General features: G+C 39.7%; 1 protein-coding gene across 1 annotated transcript in view; it reads left to right on the top strand.

The window, feature by feature from the left end:
• Positions 1–15,423, top strand: part of LOC132826611 (mucin-19-like) — a 52,205-nt gene that overhangs the window by 15,321 nt on the left and 21,461 nt on the right. Inside the window, exons 5-13 of the mRNA XM_060842565.1 lie at positions 2,268–2,346; positions 3,579–3,685; positions 5,421–5,596; positions 9,290–9,351; positions 9,439–9,564; positions 11,822–11,942; positions 12,052–12,190; positions 14,101–14,173; positions 14,253–14,390. Coding sequence (XP_060698548.1) covers positions 2,268–2,346; positions 3,579–3,685; positions 5,421–5,596; positions 9,290–9,351; positions 9,439–9,564; positions 11,822–11,942; positions 12,052–12,190; positions 14,101–14,173; positions 14,253–14,390 — 1,021 coding nt within the window. The remainder of the gene's footprint in view (positions 1–2,267; positions 2,347–3,578; positions 3,686–5,420; positions 5,597–9,289; positions 9,352–9,438; positions 9,565–11,821; positions 11,943–12,051; positions 12,191–14,100; positions 14,174–14,252; positions 14,391–15,423) is intronic.

Genomic DNA, 15,423 nt, shown 5'->3' with positions numbered 1-15,423 from the left:
CCCTGGTGAGACCACACTTGGAATATTGTGTCCAGTTCTGGTCACCCTACAATAGGAAAGATACAGAGGCTTTGGAGAGGGTGCAAATAAGGTTTACCAGGATGCTGCCAGGACTGAAGGGCTTGCCTCATGAAGAAAGGTTCAATAAGCTCAGACTTTTCTCTCTGGAGAGAAGGAAGAAGAGAGGAGACCTGATCAAGGTATATCAGATAATGAGAGGAATAGATAGAGTTAATAGCCAGAGACTTTTCCCAGGGCAGGACTGACTGGTATGAAGGGTCATAGTTTAAGATATTAGGAGAAAGGTATAAAGGGGACGTCAGAGGACTATTCTTCACAGAGAGTTGTGAATGCATGGAATGCATTGCCAGCAGTGGTGGTGGAAGCAGAGTCGTTAATGACATATCAGCGCCTGCTGGAACATGCACATGGATACAGTGAGTTGAGGGGTGCGTAGGTTAAGTTATTATATTTTACATTCTGATTAAACCTTGGCACAACATCGTGGGCCAAAGGGACTGTTCTGTGCTGTACTTATCTATGTTCAATGTTCTATGTTCTATGTTTCAGATTTCTAGCATTTTCAGTTCTTTTTCTTTTTAACCTGTCCAGTAATTTAGCTTAAGTTATATGTTTTCTTACAAATGCTGTAATCCAGGTCCTTGATTCATTAATGTACTCAGCTCTTATATCAGTAACACATAGTCACTGGGCATATTTTTCTTCTCTAGAGGAAAATAAGTCCCAGGTATTAAAATGGATGATAACAGACTGTTGGAATGCAGAAGAAAGCCATTGAGCCTAATTGCACCTGCAAAGATGGAATTCAAAAATTCAAAATTAGATGCATTTTATCTGGATTATCATGGCACTGTGTACATTCATTTCTTAAATGCGAGCTATTTAGCCCCATAAGCCCCATGCCCTGTTTATGGAGGTAAGCACAGGTACTGAGGTGATGGAAACAACATCTGCCATATGCATATTTGAAGTGCAATTCATCTCCAACATGCACCGTGTGAGGCTCTCCCTGTGAGCATGCTCTTAACAATTACCAGAAAGCTGGTTTGCACAATGCTGCTGGCTTAAAGTACTTTACTAACCCCTTTATTTAAAACTTGTTTTCTTCTTTGATCCTCTGATTGTGGAATGTTCTGGCAATCAGCCGGTCCATTTCTACAAAGTGAAGCAAGCAGCAATTTCAGATTGAATTTTTACAGCATCAGTATATTTACACGAGCGTTCAAAGAGGAAGCTCTTTTTTGGGTGAGAGTGTTCTCATGTGTGAATGCCTTGTTTCGCATGGTTTCCCAAGACAACTTTCTACTGATTGTATATCACATCGTCACCTAAACATTTGTTTGTTTTTAATGCTGCATGTGCTGAAACTGGTGCTAAAATAATCTTCAACAAAAGCTCAGGTTTCCTGTTATTACAATTACTGCATTTTGATTTGTTATGACTTGATATGGCTACCAATTGTAAGCTTGTTTTCCCAAAGTCAACAAACCTAGCTTTGGTAGGTCCAATGTTTGTCATGTTAGTTAACTATAGTTGTGCTGTAACAGAAAGCAGATTTACTGGTATACATGATTGTACATATATTTATTGCTTAGAGTGAAAGGAAATTCCACTAGTACTAAACTAACATTCAAAATTTAATCCACATAAGTAAAGAGTTCCATTTCTAGAGAATCTTTCAAGATCTTGAGACATTCCAACGTAATTTCAATGTTAGTTAGATATGTTTCCACATACAGCAATGAGATAATGACCAGGTATATTTGTTATTCAGTCTGAAATGAGAGATAATTATTTACCAGGTTAATAGGGAGAAGCCCCCTGTTTTTCTTCACAATTGTGTCACAGATTATTATACGTCGTCCTGTGAAGGAAGATGGTCTCATGGTTTAAAGTCTCGTCCAAAATAAATACCCCTAACAATGCAGCACTCTCTCCATACTGTAGTAGAGCTTCAGCTTAGATTTTATGCTCAAAGCACAGCAGCAGATATGAATCCAAAATCTTCTGACATAGAGGCAAAGTGTTACCAACTGAATCATAACTGTTCATTTCAGATTGTGCCATTGTGATTTCACTTCATCACTAACTCACCACTACATAATTCTTTCAATTCAAATCCTATCATTTGGTCCACAAGAAACATTACTTGACTGTGGTTTGTTGAACCATTTCTGAAAGGGGTTCAACTATCAAATATGTACATTTTCATTAGATATTTGGAATTTGTTATCTTTAATTTACAGGTAACTCTTGACACTAAATACAAAAACCAAACCTGTGGCCTTTGTGGGAGTTTTCAAGAAGGAACTGGCATCAATACCGGTAAATAAAAACACCAAGCTTTTTGTATTAGAATTCCTACAGTGTGGAAACAGGCCATTTGGCCCAACTTGTCCACACTGATTCTCCAAATAGTATCCCATCCAAACTCATCCCAACCCTGTAACCTTGCATTTCCCATGGCTAATCCACCTAACCCACACATCCCTAGTCATAATGGGCAATTTGGCATGGGCAATCCATCTAATCGGCACATCTTTGGACTGTGGAAGGAAACCAGAGCATTCAGATGAAACCCATGCAAAATGTGCAAACTCACACAGACAGAGGCTGGCAATTGAACCCAGATCCCTGGCACTGCAAGGCAGCAGTGTTAACCACTGAGCCACCATGCTGCTCCTTTTGGAGACTTTCATCAATGTTATTCACAGCAGGATAACTTGCTTTAGAGGACAACGATATATTTTTTCTAATTTGGGTATATTTATTGAAATGATATATCAGTAGTTAAGATCATCATCAATCAATAAATATATTTTGGTGTGGAAGAAAGCTAAAGCTAAAGCTAAAGACCTCGCTCAAAGAAAAGATTTTGACCTGATGAAAGTCAGTGGTATGGTGGCTCAGTGTTGGTGGCACTGTTACCTCACAGCGCCAGGGACCTGGGTTTAATTCCTGCTTCGGGTGACTGTGTGTGGTTTACACTTTCTCCCTGTGTCTGCGTGGGTTTCTTCATGGTGCTCTAGTTTTCTCCCACAATCCAAAGCTGTGTGCGCCATGTGAATTGGCCATGGTAAATTGTCTGTAGTGTTAAGTGCATTGGTCAGGGGTAAATATAGTGTAGGGGAATGGGAGTGAATGGGTTACTCTTCAGAGGGTCGGTGTACACTTGTTGGGCTAAATGGCCTGTTTCCATACTGTCAGTAATCTTAAAAAAATTCTATGATAATGCCAAATGGACATTTTTAGAAATGGAACCTGTGCATTATGTACTGCATTGGCCATACAGTGGGCACAATGTGCAAAGGCAGATATGTTTATCAGCAAAGTTTATAATAAACATGGATATGTAATATATTACATTAAAAATGATATTATGATGTCAAATTATATAAAGAGACAGTTTGCAGATGTACAATAATTTAAATTGATTATAAATAGATAATGAAGTTGATTTGTCATCACTGCCGAAACAATATACCATTGTTTCTAGCATCTCACTGATTTCGAACAGCTACTATCTCATGGTATATTTCCCTTCTTTGCTTTTGTAGACTCTGATAATGCTATATATAACATCATGGTTGCGAATCAGCTGGATGTTCTGGGTCAAGTATGTGTTAACAACCAACCTACAAGTTCAACATGCTCAGCATCTTTGGTAAGTTCTTTATAATCAATTTTTTTCACAGCAATCGTAAATATGTATCACCTTCTCTTACTGATACACTTTTGATTATCAATATGAATCTAAAAGTTAACAATTTCCAATAAATTAACTTCTCATATTAAGTGTGTTTTATTGTATGTCCTAATGGGTGGATCAAAACTGTAGGAGAATCCAAATAATTCAATATGATTTTCACTTATGGATTACACTGCAAATGTACCATTTACTGCTTATTCATGAGTGAGCAATCATTTGCATGGTTTTATAGGCAAGTATAAACCAGATACGATTTGAAAGAGAATTACTAACCTAGTTGTGTATTGATGACAACTTGGCAACTTCCATTGTCATTTTATCTCACAATCATCTACAAAATACCAAAATTTCATTCCACAACCTGCCAAGGTGAGAATTCATAACTTCTGGTTGCCAATGCAAGACTGGGAAGATGAGTTATTGCAATACATTTCTTGGAAAAGTCATCTGATTTAATAATTTCTTGCCTACTTTTGTACTGTATGCATTCTCCTCCGAACTGACTGCTTTTCAGTAGCCAATATTCCATGCATTCATAGACTGACCTTTGAGCACAGCATGCACACACAGAGTAGCAACATTTATAAGAAATGTTAGTCACATGAGAACAGCAGAGCGCAGGCAGAGTGGTACATTGTTTGACTTGAGACAAGGAGAAAGGCGGAAAGTGGGGAACTCTAGACCAGCGATGCTGATTACTGTCATTCTTAAATGTCAAACATAAATGATTCTCCTTCTTTCCCAAAGCCTTTTTTTCCCAAACACAAATTCATCACCTCCATGTTCAATCCTGCACCTATTTCACCAATTCCATCTGCACTCTTTGCCCAACACTCAGTAAGGGATGTCCCCAAACCTGCTCCCTATTTTCTACAATAACTTTGGCAGAGATCAAGCAGAAATTCTGAGGACCTACAGAAATGGGTTTTGCAGTGAAATTATGGTGACAGAAAAGGACTAATTTTAAGGAAATTACTCATCATATTTGGAGCTGAAATATGCAGATATTGAACAGAGGTTAATCTATTCAGTGTCTGTCAACTGTTCAGCACTAACCAGCCAATTAGTCCCCCACTAACAAATTGCAATCCAGCGAAATAACTTCAGCTCTCAGTGGCATTTTTTATACAAAAATGTATAAAATGATACTTCACCTCTCTGACATAACTGAGTCCTTTTCTTTTTGTAAATTTGCTGGAGATCAGCTTTATTTGAAAAATAAAGTTAAAATCTAGAGGAGGAAATATTGCAACAGGGCATTCAGTTATCAGAGGATCAATCAACATCCCAAATTTCAGGGTACACATACTGTTAAGGGCTGGTATACTTGAGTATTCACATTTGAACAAACCTACTGCAACTTCCTAAATCTATGATTCTAATCTACTTGAGCATACTGCAATTCCGTGAAATACTTTATCTTGTGTTGGTGTTGAAGCTATGTGAAGATACAGTTGGACAAGACAGCAGAAATTCCATTCATTGGAACATTTACAGTCAATGGCTATTTTATTTTACTTATTATTGTCACATGTATCATGATACAGTGAGAAGTATTGCTTTGCGTGCTACCTAGACAAATCATATCCTATGTAAGTATATTAGGGTATTGCTGCCAATAGTTGGAGCCATGGAATGAAAGAATATGAACACAATTTTCTGATTCACCCTTGTGCTTTTCTACTTTCAGAGCTGCATCAAGCCACTTTCGATGTATTTTTCAATATGCTTTGCAAATCCCACCTTCACTAATGAATACTTACAATTATGCAAGAAGGATGTATGTGCTTGTGGAAATAAGGAAGAGTGTGCATGTGCAACATTTGAAGAACTATCACGGCAATGTACAAATCTACCTGTAAGAAGGTAAATGTTTTATTAATTGGTGATATGGTTGATCAATTTGAATAATAATTGCTGAAAGAGTCAATAAAGGAAAACAACACCTTGATAATCAAATTCTTTGAAAATGGAGTCGCAGGTAGATAGGATAGTGTAGAAGGCATTTGGTATGCTTTCCTTTATTGGTCAGAGTATTGCGTACAGGAGTTGGGAGGTCATGCTGCGGCTGTACAGGACATTGGTTAGGCTACTGTTGGAATATTGCATGCAATTCTAGTTTCCTTCCTATCAGAAAGAATTTGTGAAACTTGAAAGGGTTCAGAAAAAATTTACAAGGATGTTGCCAGGGTTGGAGGATTTGAACTATAGGGAGAGGTTGAATAGGCTGGGGCTGTTTTCCCTGGAGCATCGGAGACTGAGGGGTGACCCTTTTAGAGGTTTACAAAATTATGAGGGGCATGGATAGGATTAATAGACAAAGTCTTTTCACTGGGGTTGGAGATCCAGAACTAGAGGACGTAGGTTTATGGTGAGAGGGGAAAGATATAAAAAAAGACCTAAGGGGCAACTTTTTCTCTCAGAGGGTTGTACTTGTATGGAATGAGCTGCCAGAAGAAGTGGTGGAGGCTGGTACAATTGCAACATTTAAAAGGCATTTGGATGGGTATATGAATAGGAAGGGTTTGGAGGGATATGGGCCGGGTGCTGGCAGGTGGGACTAGATTGGGTTGGGATATCTGGTCGGCATGGACAGGTTGGACTGAAGGGTCTGTTTCTATGCTGTACATCTCTATGACTCTGTGACTCTATGACATCCAGGCAGATCACTAACATGGGTAGGGACTGTGCTGATGGGTTATAATGGATATCATCATGGGCTGGATGTTGCACTCCCATCTCAGTAGGTTTAAGGGCAGGGACATGTTCATTCCATCAAACAGCCTGCCTGTCATCTACACATTGGCCTTGTCCACAAATATTATGTCTGTGTTTGGAGAGTACTTCAGCAGCCTGCCCACCAGTAGATAAATTGACCTACAATGGATTCAGTTACAGAGCCTCATCTGCCACCATTGGGATTTAACCAGTAGTATGAGATGTCCATGTAAGAGGCAAACCGAGCATTTCCCTGAACTGGTAATATACCACCTCCCTGCTCCCTACCACATTGCCATTGCATCCAGTGCTACAGCCCAGACTCCAAGCCTATCCTTCCAGCACTCTCCTCCAGGCTACTGCATACTGTCACACTTGCCTGTCTCTGATGGTCCCTGGTGAATATTGCATTGTAATACCAGTTATTCTTCAGGTGGCACAGTGCTATTAGAGTGCTATCAGGTTCTGATTGGCCCCTAAGGCAGGGCTTTCTGTTGCCAACAGGTGAACATTGGCCTTCTGTTTGCCTACAGATGGCTGTGAATGTAGCTGCTCATGTGTTTATACAGTAATTTCCATAGCATCAGGATTGCCCCTTACTTCACTGGAAATGAAGTATTTTTGTCAAAGTCTCAACTGCAGCTGAAAACATATTGGCAGCAGTGTGCCACAGTTAACTGTAAGATGAATTTAGTCCATTGTGTTTTCATTGAGAATGAATATTGACCAGGTAAGGAGGGGAAGTCACTGCTCCATCATTAGTAGCTGAGCCCTCAATTGCCAGTGCCCTAATATCTGGATTACTGTCTATACATCCCTCCATTTCACTAGTTTGCTTTTCTCTATTGAGATGCTCCTTCAAACCTAGCCCTTCAATGAAGCTGAAAAATGTGTTGCTGGAAAAGCGCAGCAGGTCAGGCAGCATCCAAGGAGCAGGAGAATCAACGTTTCAGGCATAAGCCCTTCTTCAGGAATGAGGAAGGTGTGCCAAACAGGCTAAGATAAATGGTAGGGAGAAGGGACTTGGGGGAGGGGCGTTGGGAATGCGATAGGTGGAAGGAGGTTAAGGTGAGGGTGATAGGCCAGAGAGGGGGTGGGGGCTGAGAGGTCGGGAAGAAGATTGCAGGTCAAGAAGGCGGTGCTGAGTCCGAGGGTTGGGACTGAGATAAGGTGGGGGGAGGGGAAATGAGGAAGCTGGAGAAATCTGCATTCATCCCTTGCGGTTGGAGGGTTCCTAAGCGGAAGATGTGTAGCTGTGCAGTTCAGTGCTATGCTTTGTTCCATGGTACTCCTGTGAAGCACCTTGGGATGTTTTACTGCATTACAAATGCTCTATAAGTATACAGTGTTTCTGCTGCAGTTGCTCAATGAACTCAGAAGAGCACCTTTTCTGTTTTTAGAGGAGGAGATTTATTTCACCAATAATATAAACAGTACATCTCTAAGTGAGATTTTGAGCTCATTGGGAATTAAAAATTACAATCAGCAACGTGAACATAGGTATTTGCCAATCAGTTTGTTTCTCTGCTAAAATGGTATAGAGAGAAGTTTCATACCAAAATTTAACATAATTAAAATAGCTTGTCCAGTGTAATTTTTCGACTATCAGAATCATGGAAATTTACAGTACTAGAAACTTTCCAGTCCATTGTTCCTTGTGCCTGTTAGTTGAAAAAGCTATCCAATTAGTTCCACTCACATTCTCCGTCTCCGTCGCTTTGCAAATGTTTAATTTAGAGTCAAGTTACAACTGAATCCACTTCCGCCTCTCTTTCAAGCAATGCAGTACATATCATAACAACTAACTGGATTTTTAAAAGCTTCTCATCTCCCTCTAATTCTTTTACTATTAATCTGTATCCTCTGGTTGCCAACACACCCAACAGTGGCAGCAGGCTGATCTCTCTAAATCTTTCATTTATTTGAATATCTCCATTCAATCTCCCTTTAATCTTCTCTGGTGCAAGGAGAACAATCCCAGTTTCTCTCATCCTCCATGACATTTGCAATTCATTGAAATGGTATTTGTACTACTGTGATCTTTTGTTGACCTCTTAAAATGTTTGGAGATCTCCTTCGAACAAAATAGACAGCAGATATTTACAGCTGTGGTTCTGATAATCCAGATAAATGGCTGGAGGCATTCCTCTCACAACATGACAGACGTGAGCCATTTGAATAGCATAATTTGTGTGAGCCTTGTTTGGAGTTTTGCTTTTCCTTCCACATGGAAACTGTACTCTGGTATTCCTGGTGTATGCAAACAAGCAGAGACATACAGACAATTGCTTGAAATTTTAATGCTTCACATGCATGGATTAGTCTGGGTAGCATTGCAAACGAGAGTTTGTAAAAGAAAAATCAACATGAATTCTGTTTTTTTTTGTAAACTTGAACAAGCCTTAAAATATCAACATTAAAGAAAGGAAACAATTCTTAAATGCAACAGTTCACTTCTGCTGTCATTGTGATCGATAAAACTGAGAAAGACCCTTCAGCTCATCACATCCTTGCCAGTTATTATTCTAGCTATTTGAATCTCATTTTTGAGCATTTGAACAAATGCACAAATACTTCTTAAATATATAAGGGTTTCTCTACCTCCCTTACATGCAGTGAGTTCCAGTTCCCAATAATCACTGGGTGAAACCATTTTCCCTCACATCCCCTCTACACATTCTGCCCTTACCTTAAATCAATGTCCCCCAGTTATTGATCCCTCCATAGGGGGAAAAAAGTTTCTTCCTGTCTACCCTAATCTATACCCATCGCAATTTTAAGCACTTGGTTGTTCTTACTTGCTGTGAGACTCAGTTAATTAAAAATCTTTACTGCTTGCAGTGATAATGAAGACTACTTCTACGGAATAGATTGGAAGGAGTGGAGCTCTATAGTTAGTTGTGGTAAGGAGTGTTACTAAATTACTGAAATTCTTAGTCCTATTCTTGGCTAAATTTGAGAATTACATGGATCTGTAATCTATCTTTCAGTGCGTCCTGATTGTCCTGAAAATCAGTTTTACCAGGAATGTGGTGCAGCATGTATCCCAACCTGTTCTGACCCAGAAACACAGCAACAATGTGATCAGTGTGTGAATACCTGTGAATGTCCAGAAGGTAATTATAATAAGAAAGACAGTTATCAGACCTTTAGTGTGACTCTTGTGCATGATTCAGATTCAATGCTGAAGATAATGCTGTTATTAAGTGTGCTGGACATTGATTAAACTGGGGCCTATTTGTTTCTTGTGTTCAGTGTTAAGGTTTAAAGAAGGATATCGCCCAACGAAATAGTATAAATTCTTACTAGTACTGTTTTGAATTAAATAATTTTTTTAGTTCAAAAATATACTTTATTCGTAAAATATTCATAAAATAATTTGATGGACTGTACATTAGGTAATGCCATACATATTTCCACATTTACATACACAGATCAGAATTATCATTATTACGTACAGGTCTGTACATTTTTCAATCATATGCCCATATATTGAGCTGAGGTGTCAGCAGAGCCCCAAATGACTGCATGGGCCCCCTGATCTTATTTAGACAGGCAGATGTTAAACGGTGGTCTTTCCCCACCGCACCTTGGCGGCAGCTGCCCCAAGCTTCAGCGCCTCCCTCAACACATAGTGCTGGACCTTGAAATGTGCCAGTCTGCAACACTCAGTCGGGGTCAACTCCTTCAGCTGGAAGATCAACAGATTTCGGACCACCCAGAGAGCGTCCTTCACCGAGTTGATGATCCTCCAGGCGCAGTTGATATTCGCCTCGGTGTGCGTCCCGGGGAACAGGCCGTAGAGCATGGAGTCCCGCGTCACGGCGCCGCTCGGGACGAACCTCGACAAATACCATTGCATTCCTCTCCAGACTTCCTCTGCATAGGCACATTCCAGAAGGAGGTGTGTGACAGTCTCGTCCCCCCTGCAGCCGTTTCGAGGGCAGCATGTGGTGCGGCAGAGAGTCCGGGCGAGCATAAATGATCTCACAGGTAGAGCCCTTCTCACCACCAGCCAAGCCATGTCTTGGTGCTTGTTGGAAAGTTCTGGTGATGAGGCATTCTGCCAAATGGCTTTGACAGTCTGCTCAGGGAACCACTCAACAGGATCCGCCCTCTCCTTTTCCCGAAGGATCTGAAGGATGCTATGTGCTGACCACTTCCTAATGGACCTGTGGTCAAAGGTGTTTTTCTTCAAAAATTTCTCCACGAAGGACAGGTGGTACGGAACGGTCCAACTACTCGGAGCGTTCCGCGGCAGTGAGGCCAGGCCCATCCTTCGCAACACCGGGAACAGGTAGAACCTCACTACGTAGTGACACTTGGTGTTTGCGTACCGAGGATCCATGCACAGCTTGATGCAGCCACACACAAAGGTGGCCATCAGGGCGAGGGTGGCATTGGGAGTGTCTTTTCCCCCATTGCACCGGTCTTTGTACATGGCGTCTCTTCGGACCCGGTCCATCTTTGATCTCCACATGAAATGGAAGATGGCCCGGGTGACTGCGGCAGCATAGGTTCTGGGGATAGGCCAGACCTGTGCTACATATAACAATACTGAGAGTACCTCACACTTGATGACCAGGTTTTTTCCCACGATGGAAAGCAACCGTTGCTCCCATCTGCCTAGTTTCTGTCTCATCTTCCTGATCCGCTCCTCCCAGGTCTTGGCGCACGCCCCAGCCCCCCCGAACCAAATACCCAGCACCTTCAGGTAAATAAATGCTGTTCATTAAACAATTACAGTCTACAAGGTACAGTCACCAGAACTTATAGGAAGTGCATTGTTATCAATGCAACTTGCTCATTATAGTCAGAATTAAAAATCACACAATACCTAGCTAGCTACCTGATGAAGGAGCAGTGCTCCAAAAGCTTGTACTTCCAAATACACCTGGTGGACTATAATTTGATGCTGTGTGATTTTTGTCCACCTTAGTCCAACACCAGCTCCTCCACATCATTATATACAGTCAAATAAGGAAGCCCATGCAAATGGAGAGGGTGGATAGGAAACATTATGGAACAAGAGGTTATAAAACACAAAATTTCAAACTAAATCAGTTTAATGGATGTCTAAAATCAGGAGTGAGATTGGAATAAGAGGTAGAGTCCTCAGTTCAGGCTTTTATTTTACACACTGTTATCTAACACTCGACACAAGCTGTTTTGCTAATCGATTTGTCAAAACTTTGTGCATTCTTTTAAAGAGAACTAACCGCAGATTTGATCAATTGCACATTCATTTACATTTGGCTTTTGTTGTGAGAGCACTAGGACTGCAGTTTTCTAATAAGCGATTATTTTAAATAAATATCATGTTCTCTGCCTTTGTATCAGGTAGATTAACTTAGTATTTATATTGCACTTCAGGCACTGTATATGATGATATAAGAGACACAGGCAAGTGCATTGACAAAACAGCATGTCCTTGTGAATACGGTGGAATGATATATAACTCTGGACAAATACGAAACATGTCCTGCCATTCATGGTAATTATATCTATTCAGATCACACACCTTTTTCAACTCAGCCGTCACAACTTTGGCATCAATACTGACATATTGAGCTGCTTGCCTGATAATTATATTTCTTTGCTAGTGTTTGTCAGAGCGGAATGTGGGACTGCTTTGATATCAGTTGCCCTGGAAGATGCAAAATTGAAGAAGGAACGCACTTTACGACATTTGATAACAAGTATTACACATTGAAAGGAGATTGTCTCTACTATGCTGTTGTTGTAAGTTGGGCTTCATGTTGGGAAGAGAGTGAAAACATTTTGAGATTGCGTAGGGGATAAATACCATTCTTGTTACTTTTGCACCATATAGGGCACATCTTGGCAATCTTATAAATAACAAAAAAAAGGCTTCAAATGGAATAAATCCTAGCAGCATATTTGACACCTCCTACCCATTTATTTCAATGGCTAGAAGTACATAAATTAGAGTTGAATGATGTTGTGACTGATATGTAAAACTCCAAGCATATATTAGGGATAGACACAAAGGAAATAGTGTTGACATGTTTTCAGACATAATTAATATGAAGAAAAATTCGTTGGGAGCAAACAAAGACAAAGGATATTGGAATCCAAATCTAGATCGCAAATGGAATAATAAATAATAAATAATTCAGGAGAACTTTTTTACCCAGAGAATAGTTAGAACTTGAAACTTGCTGCCGCATGGAGTTGATGGGATGAATAACACTGATGTATTTAAGATGATGTTAGTTAAGTCCATGAGGGAGAAAGAAATTAGAGTAATGTTGACCAGACACAATGATTTCTAATGGGAGAAGACTCAAATGGAGTACCAGCAACGACACAGAGCTGGTGAATCCAATAAGCTGTTTCAGTGTTGTACATTCTACTTAATTAATGTTTTGATTAAATGTAAAAGGTGTAAAAGTTCCAATGATAATAATTGGCATTTTGCACTACATTTTATAGACCTGAAGATGAGAACATTTGAAGATCATTCAGGAATTTGACTGACCCACAGGAATTCATATTAGATCAGATTGGTATTTTGGTTAGTGTATAATTCTTATATATCTATTTGACAGAGTTTAGACTTATATTTAGTAACTTGTTATCCGCAGACAAAAGCTTGGAGTGTGAAGGTTGAGTTGTGGCCATGTCAGATCGCATTTAAACAAACATGTTTACAGCGTGTGGTGTTCACCAATAATCAGGTGAGATTTTACAATCAGTCACTTGAGAAGTATAGGCCTAAATATTTTTCTAAAGAGAGATATGTTGCAAAAGCTTTTGTGTATTCCATTTATCAAGACAAACACAAGAATGCCAAACTTCAAGCAGGCACTACGGTTTATAATACAGGAAGAAAGAGAGCTGGTTGTTTGGCAAGTCATCTCTGATCAGCTAAAGCATTGCTCTGGAGAAAAAAACAAACAAACTTCCTACTATTAAATGTGATTCGGCAATTGGACAGCACATGCTGATCAATCCTGAGTGCTCTAATAGGTGCAGTATAGGTACAAAACCCAATTCAAGATATGATTTGGAGATGCCGGTGTTGGACTGGGGTGTACAAAGTTAAAAATTGCACAACACTATGTTGTAGTCCAACAGGTTTAATTGGAAGCACACTAGCTTTTGGAGCGACGCTCCTTGATCAATCACCTGATGAAGTAGCATCGCTCCGAAAGCTAGTGTGCTTCCAATTAAACCTGATGGACTATAACCTGGTATTGTGTGATTTTTAACTCAATTCAAGATAGTTAGTCAAGAGCATACCATATGTATTTTGTGCTTGCTAGAAGCAAAATACACCCATAACCATGGACTCAATTCTCTGAAAACAGAAAGAAAGTATTCAAGCCTTTGTGTCTTTCTAAATTACCTAAGAGCTTGGGGAGTCTGTAGTTCCTGTTATTGCCCTGATGGCAACATCTCAACCAACCAGAGTTGACTTGCAAATTAATCAATACCCTTTTTTTCCTGCAATATAAATTGTCCTAATTGTGTAAAGTTTGGCATTCTTGTGATGAATGCAAGATAAAATCTTTTAGCAACCTCTGTTTTGTCAGTATGATATGTAGTCTTGTTATTCAGATGCTTTTGAGTGGTGCATTTGAGCCAGAAATTATGCAAAGACGGATTCTTTTTTATCTTTTCCGCAGACCTCATATGCATTCACTAATGATGGTAATGTGTATTCTGAAGGGAATAAAGTTGGACTTCCCCTAGCAAAAGGTAAAAGACATCATCTCATTCTAAATACCAAATTGGCAAGTAGCAATGATATTAATCTGTGCTTATTTTCTTTTCACAGGTGATGTGATAATATTTCAACAATCCTCAATGTTCATTCAAGTAGCAATGGATTCTGGTATGAAGATGCAAATACAGACATCTCCCATCATGCAGCTTTACATCTCACTGCCTGAAACTGCTCAGGGAAGTACAAAAGGTGGGTGTTTAATGCCCGAATAAACAATGTATTTAATTTATTGTTTACCCATTGTATTACACTGGTGCCCGTGAATCAATCTGATTCACACTTCTCTTGTGTTTTGTGATTTTGTATTTATGCAAGGGCACTGGCCATGATGGTGCCTCCCGTTTCCAGGTCCCATATCTCTCCTGACCCCCTTATAACCCTCAATAGCTTTATTCAAGTGCTTTCCCAATAGGTTAGAATAGCAGTGTACATGAGGTCCTTCAGCCCATCGTGTTTGTGCCAGTTCTTTCAAAGAGTGAACCGGTCAGTCTTGCCACAAATCCCCACATCCATTATTTCCACATTTGTTTTCTGAAAATCGTTACTCATTCTCCTATTGAACACTAATTTTAAACTGTAATTTTAAACTATTTTGGTCTCAGTTTCAGGAAAGGAATTCATTCCAAATCCTAACCAGTACTTTTGTAAAAATGCCTTTAGCCAATCAATTTAAATGAAATTAAATCGATCCTGTGTAGGCTATCGATCTTTCAGCCATAGGAAAGAGTTTTCAAAGTGAATTGACTTTTACATTCTAGATTTCTTTTTATAAAAGCTTTCACAATCTCAGGTTTCAGTATGATATATGTTACACTCACTACTTTGTCTGAACATTGAACATAACATTGTGATATGTATTGTGCAATCAGCTCCATCTCTTTGAACTTATCAGGTGGATGCGGTGGCATATTGGTCTTATCTCTGAGCTAGTGATCTGAAGGCCCAAATTAAGGCTCTGATGCCATAGGTTCGAAGCCATGGAATTAAAAAAAATCACTGTCAATTGCTGGGGGAAGAAGTAAATCATCTGGTTCACTAATGCCTTTTCAGGAAAGAAATCACTGCTCTCACCCGGTCTGGCCTACATGTAAATCCTGACAGGTAGTAAGTACCTTCTGAGCAGTTAGGGAAGATCAATAAATGTTGGCCATGCAAGTGGCACCAACATAAACAAAAATAAACACTTGTCCCCAAGTCTCCTTTTTTGAGATTTTCAAGAGGG

Source organism: Hemiscyllium ocellatum, chromosome 23 (genome assembly GCF_020745735.1).
Source record: "Hemiscyllium ocellatum isolate sHemOce1 chromosome 23, sHemOce1.pat.X.cur, whole genome shotgun sequence".
NCBI lineage: Eukaryota > Metazoa > Chordata > Chondrichthyes > Orectolobiformes > Hemiscylliidae > Hemiscyllium > Hemiscyllium ocellatum.
This window is presented reverse-complemented; position numbering and strand designations above follow the sequence as displayed.